The 20,340-nt window shown below is 39.4% G+C and overlaps 1 protein-coding gene across 1 annotated transcript in view; it reads left to right on the top strand.

Annotated features, from left to right (window-relative positions):
- The window catches only part of zswim6 (zinc finger SWIM-type containing 6), a 72,364-nt gene that overhangs the window by 28,013 nt on the left and 24,011 nt on the right, over window positions 1–20,340 (top strand). The window contains exons 2-3 of the mRNA XM_031894058.1: window positions 5,661–6,017; window positions 19,583–19,731. Of these exons, the coding sequence (XP_031749918.1) occupies window positions 5,661–6,017; window positions 19,583–19,731 (506 nt within the window). The remainder of the gene's footprint in view (window positions 1–5,660; window positions 6,018–19,582; window positions 19,732–20,340) is intronic.

The following is a 20,340-nucleotide window of genomic DNA, read 5'->3' as shown; positions in this document are numbered from 1 at the left end:
AGCCTCTCTTTCAGTCTCTCATGGACCGTCTGAATTAAATTAGCTATTCATTACATGAGAAGGCGTAGCAGACTGAACAGAACCCTGCTGAGAGAGGCTGCTTCTCTACATGTCAATTCCCAACAAAAGCATCTGCTACCTTCCCACTATGTATATTTAATGTCGCTGCATAATGGGCAACATTATGCACTGCTCTCTGCTTGCTTGTTCAGCTGTAATGTAATCGTGGCTAGAATGGCTCTGGAAGAATCCCTTTGAAATCAGGGCCTTTTAGTAGTCTGTGCATCCTGGCAGCCCATGGGCAGTATGGGTCCAACGTGTCCAGCTGATCTACATCTACTCTAGCAAATGTTAGCAGCGTTACTGAAACAGCCTGATATTCAGAATGACATAGCAGCACGCCGGATGCTTCCTTGTGCAATTCACCTTTTCTCTATTTATCTATTATTTTACCTGGTGATCGCTGGCTATATACTGATATAGGTGGTTAAAGGGGTTTAAACTAATTTTTAGTATCATGTAGATATTCTAAAGTCATTTGTAGTTGGTGTTTTTTTTTATTTTTTGTTTTCATTGTACTTGAGCTTAACTAAGATTTAGTTTTTTTCTGTTTAAGATGAATTAGGGAGAATATATTTAGCTGGCCATAGGGAGACTGTTAGGTGGCCATACACGGGCTTATAAAACTGCTGATTTGATCCTTCCACACTTGGTGGCAGATTATTGTGTTGATTTTACATAATAAAAGTCTGCTTTTATTCTGATTATAACAATCTTTGGTGTGTGCATTAACTTGCAGTGTTAAAAATGCTCTACTGAACTCATCCAGTTCCATCATCCATCTGCAATACCCCAGAGTGTGTCTAATGTATGCGTTATAGGGCTGTTATGTCATAATGCCTGTACCTGAATGAATGATGAGGCCTGCGATTTCTTTGTACATGGACTGGAGAGTAAAGGTTTAAAATCAGTGGATGCGGCTGGGAGTAGATCATTTTCATGGCCTGTTCCTTCCTCTCCCTGGAAGGTCTCATGTGCCTCTTTTCCCTTCCAGTTGCTCCTGAATGTTACGTTTTGTTATTTCAAGCATGCCTGTGATTTACACTTTGGGATGTCGGGCTGGCCGGAGTCGCTCATAAAGAAACACTCAGTACCTCTTTCCTTTCTTACATTAAAAAAAAAAGTGTTTTATTCCCGCATACCCCCCAAGTAATGTAAACTAGTGTACTGCTGCGCTGCTTTTCCTAACTGCTGAATCATACAGAGAGTATGCCCCGGCGCTCATCATCCAATGCCGACTATATATATAAAACTTTATTATTCAGCAGCCAGAAAGACTGACTGTGTTTCTTGGTTTTATGGATATTATACTAAAAGAGTCTTTCGACCATTTTATCAAAAAGAAAAACATCACAATGGTGCATAATTGGTGGTCCTGCCCTCAAGCTGTTAGGTCTCGGATAAGGGTCTATAATTTAATTTCGCCACTATCCTGGATGTCGGTGTACAGGAGGACCCATATGTTGCATTAATAGGAGCATCCTTGAGGGAATGACCCATGCTCAGACATTTGATTAATCATAATGTTATGGCTGGTAGGCAATTTTTAGCTGGATCCTGGACATCGCCCTCCATAAACTACAACTTAATTTATTATAAGTGACTGGATTCTCGTAGATGAAATATTGGCTAGAATTGCGCTGGATAAATGTATATTCTTCTTGGATTGATTGCAGCTTTGGAGGGTCCCTGCCCTCCCTAAGGAATACAGTCAGTTACTAAGCTTCCTTTTTTATTTATTTATTTTACGCCTTAAATTACCTTTCCCCCCCTCTCTAATGTTGTACAGGTATCGGATCAGTTATCCAGAAACCCATTATCCAGAAAGTTCTGAAATATGGAAAGGCCATCTCCCAAAATGATTTCCTTTTTTCTCTATAATAAAATAGTATCTTGTACTTGATCCCAACTAAGATATAATTAATCCTTATCGGAGGCAAAAAAATCCTATTGGGTTTATTCAATATTTAAATAATTTTTAGCAGACTTAAAATATGGAAAGATACAAATTACGGAAAGATACAAATTATGGAAAGATCCCTTGTCTGGAAAACCCCAGGTCCAGAGCATACTGGATAATAGGTCCCATACCTGTACTTGCCTTTGGAACAGATATAATTATTACACAACAGAGTTGGTTATTTGAACTATCCATTCAATAAATAAACTATTAATGTGACAAATGCTAAGAGCCTGGCTTGAACTTCCATTAGGGTGGTATTTGGGGTAAATATGTATTTGCTGTCATGTAGCTATGGGGAGCTGTGACCAAAGTATAGACCTTCAAGCGGAGACTTGAACTGACAGGGCTGAAATCAGAAATATGCCTTTGTTACCAAGGGCAGAGAGAGAAGGACCTAAATGGTAATGAGACAAGGTGATTGGTGGCTGCTTAGGGCCACTCAGAATTTTGTGTATCTACAAAATCTTCAAGGATCCTTGCAGGATTTGGTTGCCTTTAAGAGTTACTGTTTTTTCATGGCTTACAGCTGTTTAAATCCTGCATACTTTTCCCTGTGTATTTCCAGAAGGAAATTCTCCAAAACAGTATTTGGAATTTAATAAATATTTATAGCCAGCCAAATGCTTAATCGTGCAGAGACAAGTAAAATAAGAGCTCCCACTTGCAAATACACGACAAGTGATGCTTGTGAGCACACGGAATGGCTAGGTGGGTCAGTGACTAGCAACCAAATCAACTTCATCCCACTGCATCTCAGTCACCGATCTTAATGTTGCCATACACGGGTAGGGTTGCCACCTGGCCAGTGTTTTGCACCAGTAAAACACCTGCCAAGGCCAGGCCCAGCATTACAAATTAACTGGTAAGTCTGTAATTCCCTATATCTGCCCAGAACCCAAACCAAACTTCCTGCTCATTGTTCTTCCACCCGCAGTCGTGGACTGCCCCTTTTGTCATGGCCCCTCCCCCACTGACAGTTACGTTTATTCCAAAAAAGGTGGCAACCCTATGCACTGGGCAAATAAAAGTTGCTACCTTGGTTTCTCCAAAATAAGCTGCTTATTAGCCACTGTGTAGTTTCTTCCCAGCAGACTCCAAAATGTCCAGATATCCATGGTTAGATCTGAATACCCATGCTGGCTTTAGGACAGAATTTGTGTGGTCCTGTCCCCGTGGGCCTGCGTTTTCAAGAAGGTTGTCTGTTGGTGCCACAGAAAGGAAAATGAGGGTAGTATTAGCCCCCTCTGACCTTCTGATAAGAGTGGAAAATCTCATATCTCGCCTTTTATTAATGTTTGAACTTTTACACCTGTGTCTACGTCTCAGTGTGACCTTTCCAATAAGAGTGCGGTGTTTCCGCTTTCAATCGAAACCATCAGCAAGTGGTGTGGTTGGCTCACTATGCTGTTCAGCTGTTTCGGATATTATATTTATCATGCTGTGTAAAAAGTGGAGTAAAGCATTTACTGGTGATGTTGCCCAGGGCATCCAATCCGCAATTAGATTTCAACAGTTAGCAGCCAATCAGATGCGATGCTTTGGTTTTCTATGAGTAACATCACCGGTAATGTACTCCTCACCTGATTCCAAAGGGACTAATGATCACAGGTGCACTGACTTAAAGGGGACCCACAATAAATAATTGGAGTTTACATCCCTAGCCTCTTCGCTTGACAGTTCTTAACTAAATTTCCCTCCGTAATCACCATACAGGTCACTGTAGGAATTGAAGTCTTGGCTGGAGGAGAGCTGGCTGCTTCTGCTTGAAGAGTCGTAACCTGTAGTGCCATTTCATTATGCAAAAACAAATTTGGCGAGTGATGGGGGTAACCAGCTGTGGCAGCATCTTGGGGTCTGTTTCAGCATCTCATTCACAGCTATGAACTAAGGAGGAACCTAAAAACAAGTTCCAAAAAATCCAAATAATATTCATAAAGGGGTCTATTTCCTACGTGGTACCATATTTGAGGATGCAATATCCAGCTGGATTCAGAAATCATTTATTTGTTGACTACTTCTTGTTGGCACCAACTTACTTTAATAGGAAACAGATGCAAGTGATTCCCTTTATAGGTGGTGTTATGTTGTATATTAAAGTTTTTATAGGGCAAGTAGATTGGAGTGGTAACTGCCCTGCCCTCTGTACACTAATTTTATTATTCTATAAATGTTCAGTTACGCACAGGCAAGGATTATTTAACCTTATTCATCTAAATATTTGTGGAAATTGGGATTTTTTTTTGCCAGAATGCCAGTACTAAAACAATGCCCAAAGGGAACTGCACTATGATAAAAATGGCAGAATCATTTCCTATCTTTGCCACGCAGTTGAGTTAACCATGTTCCAGATGTCACATTATTGTACTCTGCTAGGAAGGCCAAATTGTCAGCTGTAAAATATTTTCCTAAGTATTCCTTTGTATTGTGTTTTTTTTTTTTTTTTTTTTTAGTTTAATTTATGTTCAGATATATTTTGAGCTAGGGCAGAACTGTACAGTATAACCTTTCTTTACAGTCATCCTCCACCCCCCACCCCATTTTTTGTTGACGTTTATTACTTTGTCATTTAAGTATCCTAAAAATTGTTGTAACATTTAATAAATCCAATAGGATTGTTTTGCCACCAATGTGGATACATGCAGCTTAGTTACCATCAAGAACAAGCTACTGTTTTAGTATTGTTGCTTCTGTTTTGTTACAGAGCTATTTGCTTAAATTGGTGTTTATGGTAGAAGGCCTTCTTGTAATTCTGTGATCCCATACCTGTATTGTTATATTAATTGATCTTTAGTCTGGCACCCAGGTGATTATATTCTAGAGTGCCCCTCCCCCTTTATTCAGTTCAGTGTTACACCTTGTGTCTCCTACCCCTTCACACGTTTTAGATTGTAAGCTCTGTTGAGCAGAGCTGCCTTAAGGTGGCCATACACGAGCAGATCCGCTCGCTTGGCGATGTCGCCAAGCGAGCGGATCTTCCCCCGATATCCCCACCTACGGGTGGGCGATATCGGGGACCATTTAGGTAAAAAAAATAATAATCGGATTATGTGGGCGGCAATGGGGCAGTCGGATCGGGGACCGCATCAACGAGCCGATGCGGTCCCCGATCCGACCAGATTTTCTAACCTGGCCGATCGAGATCTGGCCAATTTCAGGCCAGATATCGGTCGGCCAGGCCGCTCTGCTCTCCCCATACACGGGCCGATTAGCTGCCGAATCGGTCCAAGGGACTGATATCGGCAGCTATAGTCGGCCCGGCCCGTGTATGGCCACCTTTATTCTTTTGTATCGATAAAAACTTGAATGTATTCTGTATAATGATATGAGTTTGGGATTGCTTATATGGGACTCTGTATGAATGATTTTTCATTAACAGAAGCAAGCTAATTAACAAACCTGGAGGAGAGCTGACTTTTGCTACATTGTTTCCAGAGTTAGAACTATAAAGTCCTGGAAGGGATAGTAGAAAGCAAATACTGCTTACTGTTGCATTTTATTGATGCTTAATGGCAAGTTGCTTAGATTTGCAAGAACTGGTTTTACATTATAAATTTTGCCCCCACTACTCTATATATCCATTTGTTTGTACATATTTTTTTTTTTATATCCTTTGTTCCATTTGTGTCTTTTCTTGCAGGTTTTCACTTGAGCGGCACAGTGACGGAGCCGGCGGTACAGTCGGAACCAGGAACAGTTTGCAATGTAGCAATCAGTTTTGATCGTTGCAAGATTACCTCAGTGACCTGCAGCTGTGGAAACAAAGACATCTTTTATTGCGCCCATGTTGTGGCACTCTCCTTATACCGCATCCGCAAGCCTGATCAGGTCAAACTGCATCTTCCTATTTCAGAGACCCTCTTTCAAATGAACAGAGACCAGCTGCAGAAATTTGTACAGTATTTGATCACAGTTCACCACACAGAGGTTTTGCCAACGGCTCAGAAATTAGCAGATGAGATTTTGTCGCAGAACTCTGAAATCAATCAAGTTCATGGTGAGTGACGCGTTGTGTTGGCTTGGGGGGTGGTTTACAATTTCTTGTACATTTTGCGGTTGGATATTTTTTCATTTTTTTTTTTTACTAGTTTTAAGTTATTTTATTGCCTTTTGTTCTGCAGCGTCGTAGCACTAATGATAATAAAATGCTTTAACATTATTTGGGCTTCTTGTTTCTAGGCATAGCCAATATTGGCAACCAGATGTCGTACAATAGTGTTGACCTGTAAACAATGTGTCTTATATAAATTGCTGCCTCTCCATTTATTAATAGCAAGGTTTACAGATGTATATTCCATACAAAACAAGTCTTTTTATTCCTTAACTAACAAAGAATCTACCCTATTCAGACACTTGATTATATTTCTGACTATTATCTCATGGGGTTAAGATGTATAGTAGGATTGGATTGATACAAATCTGTTACTTTCACAATACATCCCTAATTTGTAGCTCCAGCAGCATGCTTTGATACTTTGTTTCTGTTTCATAAAAGACTTTACTTAGACCTTGTGGTTATTCTCTTGTACTTTCTATTTTGTCCATATTTTTTTTTTTCATTGTGTGTGGGGTTTTTTTGTGATGTAATCTCCACTTTTTCCCACAACTGTGTGCTTTTTAGACACCGCGTTTGTTGTCTTCACCACTTTGATAAAGGCTAGAGTGCTAGCCGAAACGTTAGTCTCCTTAATAAAATCACTTGTTTTTGTGCTGCGAGTGCTGACCCTTCCTCCAGTGTGTGTATGTATATCTATATCATCATCTATATCTATATCATCTATATCTAATGTCTGATAGCATAGAGAATGTTACAACACTGTTGAAGCTTGGGTAAATAAATGTAGCCAAAAAGGGATAAAAAGGTAAATGTTTGTGCAATCATCAGTAGGGATGCACCATCCAGGGTTCAGTTCAGGATTCGACTGACTCATAGCAACTCATAGGGGCAGATTTATCAAAATGTGAGTTTAGAGCTCAATACAAACTCGCCCACGTTCTATTCATTCCTATGGGATTTTTAGAAGTGTATTTATCAAATTGTGAGTTCTAAATTTCACCTATTGATAAAAACCCTTCTAAAAATCCCATAGGAATGAATAGAAAACGGGTCAGTTTTTATGTATTGAGCTCTAAACTCACATTTTGATAAATGTGCCCCATAGTATTAACATTTGCCCCGAATGGAATGGGACTTTTTTTCTGTTTAATTGATGCATTTTTTTTTTATTAGGATGTTTAGGAGAATCTTTGTGGAGGAATCTGTTTAGCCCATTTCAAAATTATAGATTTGGTGCATTTCTACTCCTCTCTCTTATTTTGAATTGTTATTGATGCACAGAAACGATGAGCTAAAGGTGGCCATAGTTTTGTTTAAGAAACTTCCTGTGCATAGGAGTGCAATCAAAACAAATCAGTCCACTAAGAAAACCTCTGAGTAAGACCTGCTTCTTCTCTAAAAGCCTAACAGGCTGCAGTTTGGGATTTTTTTTATACATAGGGCTTCAGGGGACAGCTGGTTTGTTTTAATAGTGCTGCTACCAACAGACCGTGGAATGTGATTTTAGCTTCAGAATTTTTTCTATTTAGTATAGGAAATAACATAAGCCATGCATATTTATGTATTAATATAGCCAAAAGTATGTATAGCACAAGCCCTATTCATTGCAAAAATGTTGACTAAAGGGGATAAAACTGCCTACTTGAAACACAAGAAATCAGCAGTAGACCTTTAATGTTTGTGAACCTTGTTACTGTATAAAGATCTGCTGTTATATAGGAGATAGGCATGGGAAATAAGACACATGCTGCAGAATAGGAAACCTTAGGGTGCAAAGAGGGAAATCTAATAGAGGTGGTATTGACAATGCAGAGAGAGAGAAAGGAACATCAAAGTTGTTCTGGAAAGTTCAAAGAGAAGTGTTAAGGGAGTAAGAATAAAGGGTGCAAGTGATTGCTAAAGATCCCTCTTTCATCTGACAGGAAAAGTTGACCAATTTATTCAGGTTGTTTGAGGACATGAAGTAAAAGCATGGTGGTCAATATACAAGACACAGATGTTCATTTTTAAGTGATTCTGACACATAACAATCAATGTGCTGACCATGGATTTTACAGGAATATAGTGCCAATTCCCTCAGCAGTTTTGACAGGGTAAACAAGCCTTTTAGCTTCATCGCTCTTGCAATAATGATATTTGCCATTTCTCCTATATTCCTTCCTTAAGCTCCCTATACGTGCCCAGATTTCGTTAAGTAGGTTATCTGATTTCAACCATACTCCCTAATATGTGTCTGACTGGGGCTTGATTTAGATCCCAGATCTGTCCTGAATTTCATTTGTTGATGTACCATGCTGATGTTTGGATGGTATTTTGCCAAAGAGTAAAGAGGAATCACTGCTTCTTTTCACTGCGGTTTTGTGAGCTCAAACAAATAGCATAGTGGAAGCCATGTACATGTATAGTATCCATGTGTCAAAATGCAGGATCAATATTGCGGCCTATGTTATAGTCCAAAATATTGTGGGAATTGTAGTTCCACTAAGGCTACAAATATCCATTTCTGAAAAATGGTCACCAGTAAAAATATTCTGTGTTTCTGATAAGTAATTATTGTATGTACAAGTGGCTTGGCGATGTATCCATTCTGTATCTATTGATATATTTGGCAATGGTATTTTTATGATAAATTATAAATTGCGTCATAGGGGAAAAAACTGTGGCATTTAGGTATGTACCCGTAAGGGTTATTTTATCGAAGCTTTTGCAGAGACTAAAAATGTTTTGCTCTAAAAATCATATATTTGAATTTGTTTTCAAAACCTTGAATGTTCGATATTTATTAAGAGCAAAAGTATAAAAAAAACAAAAACAAAAAAAAACCCCTCAGGTTTGTAGACCCATTGAAAATGATGGTTAGAGTATTCAGTTTTTATGTTTTACATTGTTTTTTTTTTGTTTTTTTTTTTAAACAGGCAAGAATTCAAGTTTAGTAAAATTTCACGTTTATTTGAAATTTATTTGAATGTAATAATTTGACTTGATAGTCTATTTCTATCCTTTACATGATTATAAAATGTTTGATGGAGTTGATAGAGTTTAAAGGAACCGTAACATCAAAAAATTCAAGTGTACAAAAGAAATTCCAATATAATGTACTGTTGCCCTGCACTGGTACAACTGGTGTGTTTGCCTCAGAAACACTACTATAGTTTATATAAAGAAAAATGCTGTGTAGCTATGGGGGCAGCCATTCAAAGGAGAAAAGGCACAGGTTACATAGCAGATAACAGATAAAACACTATTGTATTATACAGAGTTTATCTGTTATCTGCTATGTAACCTGTACCTTTTTTCCAGTTTGAATGGCTGCCCCCATGGCTACACAGCAGGGTATTTAAATAAGCTATAGTAGGGTTACTGTAGCATACAGGGCAACAGTACATTATATTTCATTTACTTTATAAAGTTTTCATTTTTTGGTGTTACTGTTCCTTTAACATCAGCTGTTCTGTGTTCAGCCATTTAGTAATTATCTAAGCAAGGCCATGCCCCCAATTGTTTGGTTTATTTGGATTTGAGTGCCATAACTTTGTGGGTTAGGGCTGATGGGTGGACCCAGACCCCAGCAATGTATGGCATGTTTTAGCCTTTAACCTATGAGCCCACTCTTCTGACAGCACAGTCAGGGCAGTGTATTTACTACCAACCAGTCTATAATGTTGACCCTTAGCTTATATTTATTCCCAAGTTGCCCCCAGAGAACTACAGATATTTTCATAAGTTCTAGTAAGATGTTATGCTCTGTTCTTTTCCCCTTTTCTTATGTTCTAGACATGTTGGTAAATGTATGGATTTGTAAAGCAAGTAGTTTCTTGGGCATTTTGTACGCTCATCCTTCCATTTCTGGGATGTGTGTGTGTGTGTGTGTGTGTGTGATGCTTTTTAGTGTGTCATTTCTGCCTCCTGCAATGGAATGGTGCAAAAAATACATTCCATTGAATACTTGTCAGATCCAGTGCAAATCGAGTTTTCTAAGACAGACAAGAATATCTGTGGTTGCATACATTGGATGCCCACCATGAGGCTGGTCATTTATTACTTTTCCTCTCCTCTTAAGACAAATAAAAAATGGCTCATTATTTTAGATTATCCTTGATATAGCTCTGACATATTCTGCAGTGCTTTACAGAGATTATACATCATTCACATCAGCCTGCCCTAGTGGAGCTTACAGTCTATGGTTCCTATCATATTCATACTAAGGTCAATTTAATAAGAAGTTTTTGGTGTGTTGGGGGAATCTGAGTTTTAGGAAAAAACTGCTGCGAACATGGGGAGAAAATACAAACTTGCCGGTAGTTCCTTGACTGGAATCAATCCTAGGACCCAGCACATACAAGTCTTGACTTTCTCTTTTATGTGAGTTCAGTGAAGTCTGATTTGTTGGACCTGCCAAATTCATTCAGCTACATGTAAATCAGCTGTAGATCCATTTGTTGGCTTTAGTGGATTAACAAGCAGGTCCTTACATGCATAGTCTTAGGCGTGGTCCCTAGGAGTCTAATTCTGTTGCAGGGGCCTTTGCTGGTGGCTTGTACCATTCCCACCTGTTTAGTTGGGGAATTATGTTTCTATTGTAAAGGTGAATTCCCTTGCTTAGTTGTTTAGGGATTATTGTTTTTCTGTCCATGGCTCCATTTAAAGCAGAAAAGTCTAGTGCAATTGTTGGTAATTCTGGAACATAGGGGACCTTTTTTTTTCTTAATTCTCTAGATAACAAACTAATTGGCATTGTCAGTAAGCCCACTCCACGTGGAGTAAAGCTGTATATGCCCCAATGCATGCTCCATGGAAACCTTCAATTAAAGCGTAGCACCATGTGGCAGGGTTAGGATAGGAGATTTCAATGTGGCAACTTGATGGTTTCTCTGGCAAAATTGTTTGGCATATTTGGGGCAATAGACACAGTCTAGGTGCTGCATTCTACTACCTAGTGAGAATGCCCTAAATGGGATGATTGGCTATCAGAAAAAAAAATCTAGTTTTTGTGTCCCTTATTCTCAAAGGACATCTGATATTTGAATGGCAAAGCCCTATAAATTAGTTGTATAATTTAAATTCTTTTAGATACAGAATGTGCTGGTTTGGGAAAACCAAAAAGAAAAGGATATTTGAAGCCACCTTGGAGTTCCATGACCATATTTTATACAGGTAACGTTGTAACATAGTAAGTTGGGTTGAAAAAAGACATACGTCCATCAAGTTCAACCATAATTCCTATTTATAACCTGCCTAACTACTAGTTGATCCAGAGGAAGGCAAAAAACCCCATCTGAAGCCTCTCTAATTTGCCGCAGAGGGGAAAAAATTCCTTCCTGACTCCAAGATGGCAATCGGACCAGTCCCTGGATCAACTAGTACTAAGAGCTATCTCCCATAACCCTGTATTCCCTCACTTGCTAAAAAGCCATCCAACCCCTTCTTAAAGTTATATAATGTATCAGCCAGCACGACTGATTCGGGGAGGGAATTCCAGAACTTCACAGCTCTCACTGTAAAAAATCCTTTCCGAATATTTAAATGGAACCTCCCTTCTTCTAATCGGAGTGGGTGCCCTCGTGTCGATTGGAAGGACCTATTGGTAAATAAAACATTAGGTTGTGACCATAAGCTTTTTTTTTTTTTTTTTGTCTTGGCCCTCTTTACATCTTGTTGACAGTTGTATTTGTTATCTGTGTGTTCAGTGTACACAACCATTTATATTACAGCACTGCTGACTGTCTAAACAAAAAAAATAGATAATGATGATGATAACTGATATTATTTCTTTTATTCTATCCTCAACAGGGGTAATGTTACTATTTGTTATAGGCAAGTTACTCCAAGCCATGAATCAAGTGACTTCACCAAGCACTAGTTATAAGAACCATCTATAAGAAAAGAATGAATAATGCCTCCCCTATTGTAAGATATAAGGATATAAATTTTATACAGGTCATGGAACTCTGAGGTGACTTCTAATATCCTCATATTTTACTAAAGGGGGGTCCATTTTTTATTATAATGCACAAGTTTGTCATGTGACAAATCACTGAGCAGAGTTTATATAGTGAATTATGCAACTCCTATTTTAAAATATAAGGATGTATATTTTATACAGATCATGAGCTAAGAGGGGGTATAAATAAATTTATAAGTATATAATTTACAGGATATTCTTGGCTCTTGTGAATGCATACGAACTGTGGCCCTCTAGCTGCTGAACTACAACTCTACAACAGCTAGAGCTTCTCTGTGGACACATTAGTCGTGTGATGTCGTAATTAATCTCCGTTTATGACTCATTATTTAATAAGTGGTGTAACAGCTGCAAAGTATTTTTACAACAGCGCGAGTCATATTTACTGGATTTCATGAGCAGAGTATTATAAATGGATTGCAGGTTGAGGTCTGTCACTTTGTAATGCAGGCGTTCATCTGTCCCTGATGTCTCTGCGCTGTGTCTCTGCCAGCAAGGTGTTGCGCAGACTCTTCCAGGAGCCCCCGTAGTGAGTTGGCTTTTTTCGCCCAACCTGTATAACATTTTTAGATGACTGAGAGGGGAGCTAATAAGGCAGGAAGAATAGCCTAATTATTCTGAGAGCGGAGTTGCTTGTTTAGCTGAACAGTAGCTCTTTGTTAGGAGTTGGCCGCTACCTTGGGGCTCATGAGCTCACTGCTCAGGTATTCTGTGTGTGATTTGGGCTCCGCAGCCACAGGTGTGTTGTACAAGGATTGCTAATGCATGTCTAAACCCCTGTTAATCCATCAAACAAAGAGGAACATGGTACTACTAAGTAGGCTTTTATTTACTTTAGGCACTTTTTTCCTAACGTACCTGCTTGTCTTCAGAGATGAGTTGTGAAAATGAATAGATCTTGCTTGGACAGTTTGTGTGGGGGAAAGGGCAAGAACCTCGTTACATAAACATATTGTGTAAAAGTAAAGGTTTCATTTAGCAGTTGAGCATTTAGTAGGTTATCTTTGGCTGCCCCTATAATACCTGGAGGTACCTGGCCAGTTCCAAAGCTAGGTTGGCAGTAAAGTCGGCTCTTGATCATTGTTCCACTAAAGTGAGACTACTACCTAAACTGTAAGGATGAGGACACATGGAGCTACTAGTAGCAGCTACTTGTCGTTTCTACTAAAAAAGACAATGCTGATCATTTACTGATTAATTGTTACTACGGGTGTTTTAGCAGAGGCAATTCTCAGTATTGTCTATGGCAGGGGTTTTTCTGGAGTTTAGTAGTCTAGGGTACCGGCATGCCGTTTTTAAAGGAGAAGGAAAGGCTGAGTCACTTTGGGGTGCCAAAATATTAAGTACCCCCAAGTGACTTAGATCACTTACCTTGTACCCTGGGCTGGTGCCCCTGCTAGGAGAAAAAAGCACCAGCCCAGGGTACCTGTAGGAAGCGCTTCCTCCTTCCTCTCTCTTCTCCCGGCGAAATCCGTCGGCAGGCGCATGCGCAGTAGAGTAAAAAGCCGACTTTGTTTTTGAAGTTCGGCTTTTCACTCTACTGCGCATGCGTGCGCGGCTCTACAGGAAGGAGGAGGCGATCGCTGCTACCCTGGGCTTGTGCTGTTCTCTCCGTACAGGGGCACCAGCCCGGGGTATGAGGTGAGCGATCTAAGTCAATTAGGGGTGCCTAACATTTTGGCACCCCCAAGTGACTTAACCTTTCCTTCTCCTTTAAAGGGGTGGTTCATCTTTAAGATAACCTACTAAAAGTTATAGAATGGCAAATTCTAAGCAACTTATTGGGCTTCTATTGGCGGGTTTTTTTTTTTTTTTGCATTATTTGCTTTTACCTTCTGACTCTCTCCAGCTTTCAACTGAGCTCACTAACCCCAACATTTAACCCTTTTACTGCCAGCCATTTTGGTCAAAGCGGAACTTGTATTGCCAGACAGTTTTTGAACATTTTGCACTGTTTCACTTTAGGGGCCTTTCCTCGGGGGGACTTTTAGTTTACCAAGGAAAACAATATATCGTTTTTTTCAGAACAACCTAAGCTTTCAAAATATGGTAGAATTTTTGTGCAATTCCAATTCTGTAACAAGATATAGGCTTCTAAATGTCTAAAAATGCAAAAAAAATCAAATTTTCCATAATATAATCACACATACTAGAAACAAAAATTATTTTATGCACGAATATACAACTGATTTGGAAAGTCCCATGTCTCCTGAACGTGCCAATACCAAATATATATAGTTTTATGGAGATTTCTCACTTGTATAGGTCAAAAACTCCCAGCAGTACACTACCAAATTCCCAAAGCACTGCTCCAAAAAAACTGCATACTTTGGATTTCAAGGCCAAAATTCCACTAACAGAAGGTTTATCCCAGAAAATTGTACATTTTTGGAAAGAACAGATTCTGGGGAATACAGAATAGGCACAACTGTCTGTCTACTCCAAATTATCAAGTCGCAATGCTTTCCTAAAGTTATTGGTTTTTATCAAAATTTGTGATTTTTTTTAAAAATCGCTTCAAAGCTTCTAGTCTATAGTATCTTATCTCCTACAGGTCATAAAGTAACCAAATAAAACACCCTAAATATGAATGCCTGGGGTCCACTGAACAGTTTGATGCCCAATATGTATAGGTTTACCTAAGTATGTGGCATGTAGGGGCCCCAATGTGAACATACCCCATATGAACTGTCATTTCTGTCATTTCAGCTTCTGCAAAATCAACACATTTACATCATTATATGTGGGATGAAGCTAGTAAAAAGTACGCTCACCCCAGAAAGTCATATATTTTTGGAAAGTACACATTCCCCCGAATCTAAAATGGGTACCCATGTCTTTCTACTCCAAAGTACCAAGCCGCACAGCTTTTCTAAAGTTAGCAATTTTGATGACATTTCCAAAAATCCCCTCAAAGCTTCCACTTTGAAGCATCTTATCTCCCACATAGCATTAGGTACCAAGATAAAACACCCTGAATTTGAACACCAGGGGTCCACTGAACAGTTTGATGCCCAATATGTATAGGTTTACCCAAGTATGTGGCATGTAGGGGCCCGAATGTGAACATACCCCCATATATACTGTCATTTCTGTCATTTCAGCTCATGCAAAATCAACACATTTACATCATTATATGTGGGATAAAGCTACAAAAAAGTACGCTCACCCCAGAAAGTCATATATTTTTGGAAAGTACACATTCCCCCGAATCTAAAATGGGTACCCATGTCTTTCTACTCCAAAGTACCAAGCCGCACAGCTTTTCTAAAGTTAGCAATTTTGATGACATTTCCAAAAATCCCCTCAAAGCTTCCACTTTGCAGCATCTTATCTCCCACATAGTGTTAGGTACCAAGATAAAACACCCTAAATTTGAACGCCAGGGGTCCACTGAACAGTTTGATGCCCAATATGTATAGGTTTACCTAAGTATGTGGCATGTAGGGGCCCCAATGGGAACATACCCCCATATGATCTATCATTTCAGCTCCTGCAAAATCAACACATTTACATCCTTTATGTGGGATAATGCTACAAAAAAAGTACATTCACCCCAGAAAGCCATATATTTTTGGAAAATACACATCCCCCCGAATCTATAATGGGTAAATATTTCTTATTGCTACAAAGTACCAAGCTGTAAAGCTTTCCTAAGTTTGCAGATTTATATGACATTTTCGAAAATCGCATAAAAATGTTGCAATTTGCCGCATTTATCTCTCACAATTTCTTGATAAAGATCAGATAAAGACAAATCACCCCAAAAAGGAACACCAGAGGTCTACTGAACAGTTTGATGCCCAATATGCATAGATATACCAAAGTCTGCGGTATGTACTGAACCCAAAATGAAAATAGCGCATAAGGATTTCTCGCCTGCCAGCTCAGCTTTTGCACACAGAGCCCCCTGTCAGTGTATTATGTGCCAAAACTTCCCCTAACTATACAGATCCCCCACAAAACCATATATTTTTGGAAAGTACACATTCTGACAAATCCAACAAGGGTAAAGAGTCCTTTCTACACCAAAGTACCAATCTGCAGAGCTTTCCTAAAGTTATTGGTTTTTATGACATTTCAGAAAATCGCCTAAAAATGTTGCAATTTGTCGCATTTATCTCACATAATTTCTTGCGTACAAAGGCAAGTCACCCCAAATAGGAACACCAGAGGCCTACTGAACAGTTTGATGCCCAATATGCATAGATATACCAAAGTCTGCAGTATGTACTGAACCCTAAATGAAAATAGCGCATAAGGATTTCTCGCCTGCCAGCTCAGCTTTTGCACACAGAGCCCCCTGTCAGTGTATTATGTGCCAAAACTTCCCCTAACTATACAGAGACCCCCACAAAACCATATATTTTTGGAAAGTACACATTCTGACAAATCCAACAAAGGTAAAGAGTCCTTTCTACACCAAAGTACCAAGCCGCAAAGCTTTCCTAAAGTTATCGGTTTTTATGACATTTCAGAAAATCGCCTAAAAATGTTGCAATTTGCCGCATTTATCTCACACAATTTCTTGCGTACAAAGGCAAGTCACCCCAAATAGGAACACCAGAGGCCTACTGAACAGTTTGATGCCCAATATGCATAGATATACCAAAGTCTGCGGTATGTACTGAACCCTAAATGAAAATAGCGCATAAGGATTTCTCGCCTGCCAGCTCAGCTTTTGCACACAGAGCCCCCTGTCAGTGTATTATGTGCCAAAACTTCCCCTAACTATACAGAGACCCCCCACAAAACCATATATTTTTGGAAAGTACACATTCTGACAAATCCAACAAGGGTAAAGAATCCTTTCTACACCAAAGTACCTAGCCGCAAAGCTTTCCTAAAGTTATCGGTTTTTATGAGATTTCAGAAAATCGCCTAAAAATGTTGCAATTTGCCGCATTTATCTCACACAATTTCTTGCGTACAAAGGCAAGTCACCCCAAATAGGAACACCAGAGGCCTACTGAACAGTTTGATGCCCAATATGCATAGATATACCAAAGTCTGCGGTATGTACTGAACCCTAAATGAAAATAGCGCATAAGGATTTCTCGCCTGCCAGCTCAGCTTTTGCACACAGAGCCCCCTGTCAGTGTATTATGTGCAGTAACCCCCCCTAACTATACAGTGACCCCCAGAAAACCATATATTTTTGGAAAGTACACATTCTGATGAATTCAAAATAGGTAAAGTTATTTTTGTACACCAAAGTTACACCTGGCAAAGCTACGCTAAAAACAGATCAGGAACACTTATACAGGGATAAAATGTGATAAAACCACAAAAATTGTGCAAATCAGTGAAACAACAAAATAAGTTACATGACAGTGTAATTAGTGGCCAGAATATCTGATCCAATAGTTACGCTGTCAAAATAAACAGTTTTTAGGTAAAAGAAAATAAAAACAAAGTGGTAAAATGAAAAAAAAAAAAAAAAAAAGCAAAACAAAAAAAAACCAAAGTGTTTGTGTATACATGTGTGTACATGTGTAAAAGTTGTGTGATAGTGTGTAAGTGTGTATATGAGTGTAAATAAGTGTATAAAAGTGTGAAAAATGAAAAAAAAAAAAATGCTAAAATGTGTGCTGTAAGTGTGTGTAAATGTATGTAAGTGTGTATAAATGTATGTAAATGTGTGTATAAGTGTGTAAAAGTGTGTAAATGCAATAAAAAAAAAAGTCCTTACCTGTTCCTGAAGACCGATCGCCTCCTTCCTCATTTGGGCCGGCGCTGGGGGAGAGGGAGGAAGCAGGAAGCAGCAGATGCGATGCGATCGCATCTGCTGCTTCCTGGAGGGTCCTGCGAGCGATCGGCTCGCAGGACCCTGATGACAGCCCCCCTGGCACATTGCCCAGGGGGGCTGTCATTGTTAGAAGCCCTCTGCAGCGGCGGCACATGCCGCCGCTGCAGAGGGCAGCGCTTAAACGCCAACGACGTATGAGACACGTCGTTGGCGTTTAAGCCCTTTTACTGCCAGCACGTATGCCATACGTGCTTGGCAGTAAAAGAGTTAAAAAACAAATTCTCTATAAGGCTGCAGTGTTATTGTTATTGCTAATTGTATTTCTCCTCTTCTATTCAAATTCCAGTCTCTCATTGAAATGTCAGCAGCTATGTGGTTGCTAGGGTCCAAATGACCATACCAACCAGGCTGATTTAAAACTAGAGAGCTGCTGAATATAAAGCTCAATAACTTAAATGTAAAATGAATAAATGAAAATCCATTGCAACTTGTCTCGGAATATCACTCTACATTATGCTAAAAGTTAATTTGAAGGTAAATGCCTGTGGAAGATCTGGCTCAGGTGATGCTACACCCAGGTAACACTTTTATTGAATGGCACTGTAATCCGTGTTTGCCTGCCAATGCGCTTGCATTATTGATCAGAAACTGCAGTGTCATATTTTTTTGGAGATAATGGTACTGCCGAAGCACAATTTCATGTGTGCAACATAATGCACTTTGTGCCAGCGGTAATCTATTCCCCCTTCCGGTTTACTGGCACTTGGGTGGTTAAATCTCCTAAAGACAAGATGCAGTTGGTCATAGCAAACTTTTGAGGCTTTAGAACTGTTCAAATGCCTACAGGCACTTGTAGAATACTGTAGAGTAGTTTTTTAAATCTGGGATGAAGCTTTGGCTGGTCTGGAAGTGAAAGCAGCCAGCAGGTGGCTGCTGGGTAGGTTCGCTGAATGACTGGGGGACCTGTGTATGGCTAATCTCCCCGATATGCCATCCCACCTGCTTGAATGTAAATTGCCGTTGGGATGGCATATGCAGCGATGTGATTTCCCGAAATTGCAGAAGTTTCCTCTCTAGGCAACTTCCGCAATTTCGGCAAATCGCGTCACCGCATATGCCATCCCACCGGCGATTTACATTCAAGCCGGTGGGATGGCATATTGAGGAGATTAGTCGCCCGCAACAAGGGAGATTTGTCGCTGGCAACAAATCTCCCCGTCTACCACTGCCCTAAAGGGGCAATATACACTTTTTTTTTTTTTTTTTTTTTTACATTGTGCAATGCATAGGACTTGTACAGGACATATTTGAGGTCCATTGTTTTAATAAAGAAAAAAGTTTTTTTTTTTTTGTTATTTCTCTCATTAAACAGGGCAAAATCTGAAACTGTAGTAAGTAGTCATATTCTACTTCCTGACTTGTACAAGCAGAATCAAACCAAATCATCGGTCCTCTGAGAAGCCTCTGTATATTCAGCTGCTCCTTATCACACAGCCTAACATTCTGCTGCTAGAGGAAAGCAAGGGCTTGCTTTATAGAAAGGCCTTTAGTGGACTGATTTTGTTTTTATTGTGCTTGTACGAGCCAGGAAGTAGAATAAGCATATTTCATGCATATTAAATAACTAAAACAATAAGCAAAGGTATGTTAATTCCAAGCCAAGATATACAACCTTCATCTATCTGTTTTATTAGGTGAAACTTAACCCTGATTCCGTGAGCATATTTCCTGCTAATTCCTAAATCAAATCTCTAAATATGCTTATTAATAGAATATTTCTTAATATATGTGCAGGTGCTCCAGATCCCACAGCCGGTGCTAGCATAGATGATGAAAACTGCTGGCATTTGGATGAAGAACAAGTCCAGGAACAGGTCAAGTTGTTCCTCTCCCAAGGTGGTTACCATGGATCAGGGAAGCAACTCAATTTGCTCTTTGCAAAGGTATGATCGTGTAATGCAGGACCTAACATTTCTAATGAACTCATTTATAAACATGCAAACTTAATTTTATGTCAGAAATGGAAAATATGGGGGCAGAACTTACTGCATATTTATAAAGATGCATGGGATAAAAGAACAGTTCCCTTTATTGCATGTGTTCCATAAGGAAAAGCTCTTTTTAAAATTTGAGCTGGGAATTTAGGCAATTTTACACCACCCTGGTGCAAAGTTTATGATGTTTAATTGGAGGAAAACGAAAGAACTTGGCAGTGCAATTCCCACAAATTTGTGAAACTGCTAAAATTATCAAGTATTAAGGTGCTAGCTTTAATCCATGTTCATTGCAATTTTGGGTTTTAAATTTGTTTCATTGTGTTTTCTTAGCCAAAAGACCCGGGCCCTACATTAAACAAAGACCCTATTGTCCAGATATCCCTCAGGTCCCAAGCATTCCAGAGATCCCTGTACACAAAGGGGGATCTATTTGTGGGTTGACTGTGCCATGACACCTGAAAGTGCCTGAACTGTTCTTCAGCTAGGCAGTGTGTATAAGGCAGCTCTAACCAATCACAGTCTTTAGTAGAAACATGGACTACAAGTCCCTGGAGG

The sequence above is a fragment of the Xenopus tropicalis genome, chromosome 1, assembly GCF_000004195.4.
Source record: "Xenopus tropicalis strain Nigerian chromosome 1, UCB_Xtro_10.0, whole genome shotgun sequence".
Taxonomy (NCBI): domain Eukaryota; kingdom Metazoa; phylum Chordata; class Amphibia; order Anura; family Pipidae; genus Xenopus; species Xenopus tropicalis.
The sequence above is the reverse complement of the archived record's forward strand: the minus strand, read 5'-3'. Positions and strand labels throughout refer to the sequence as shown.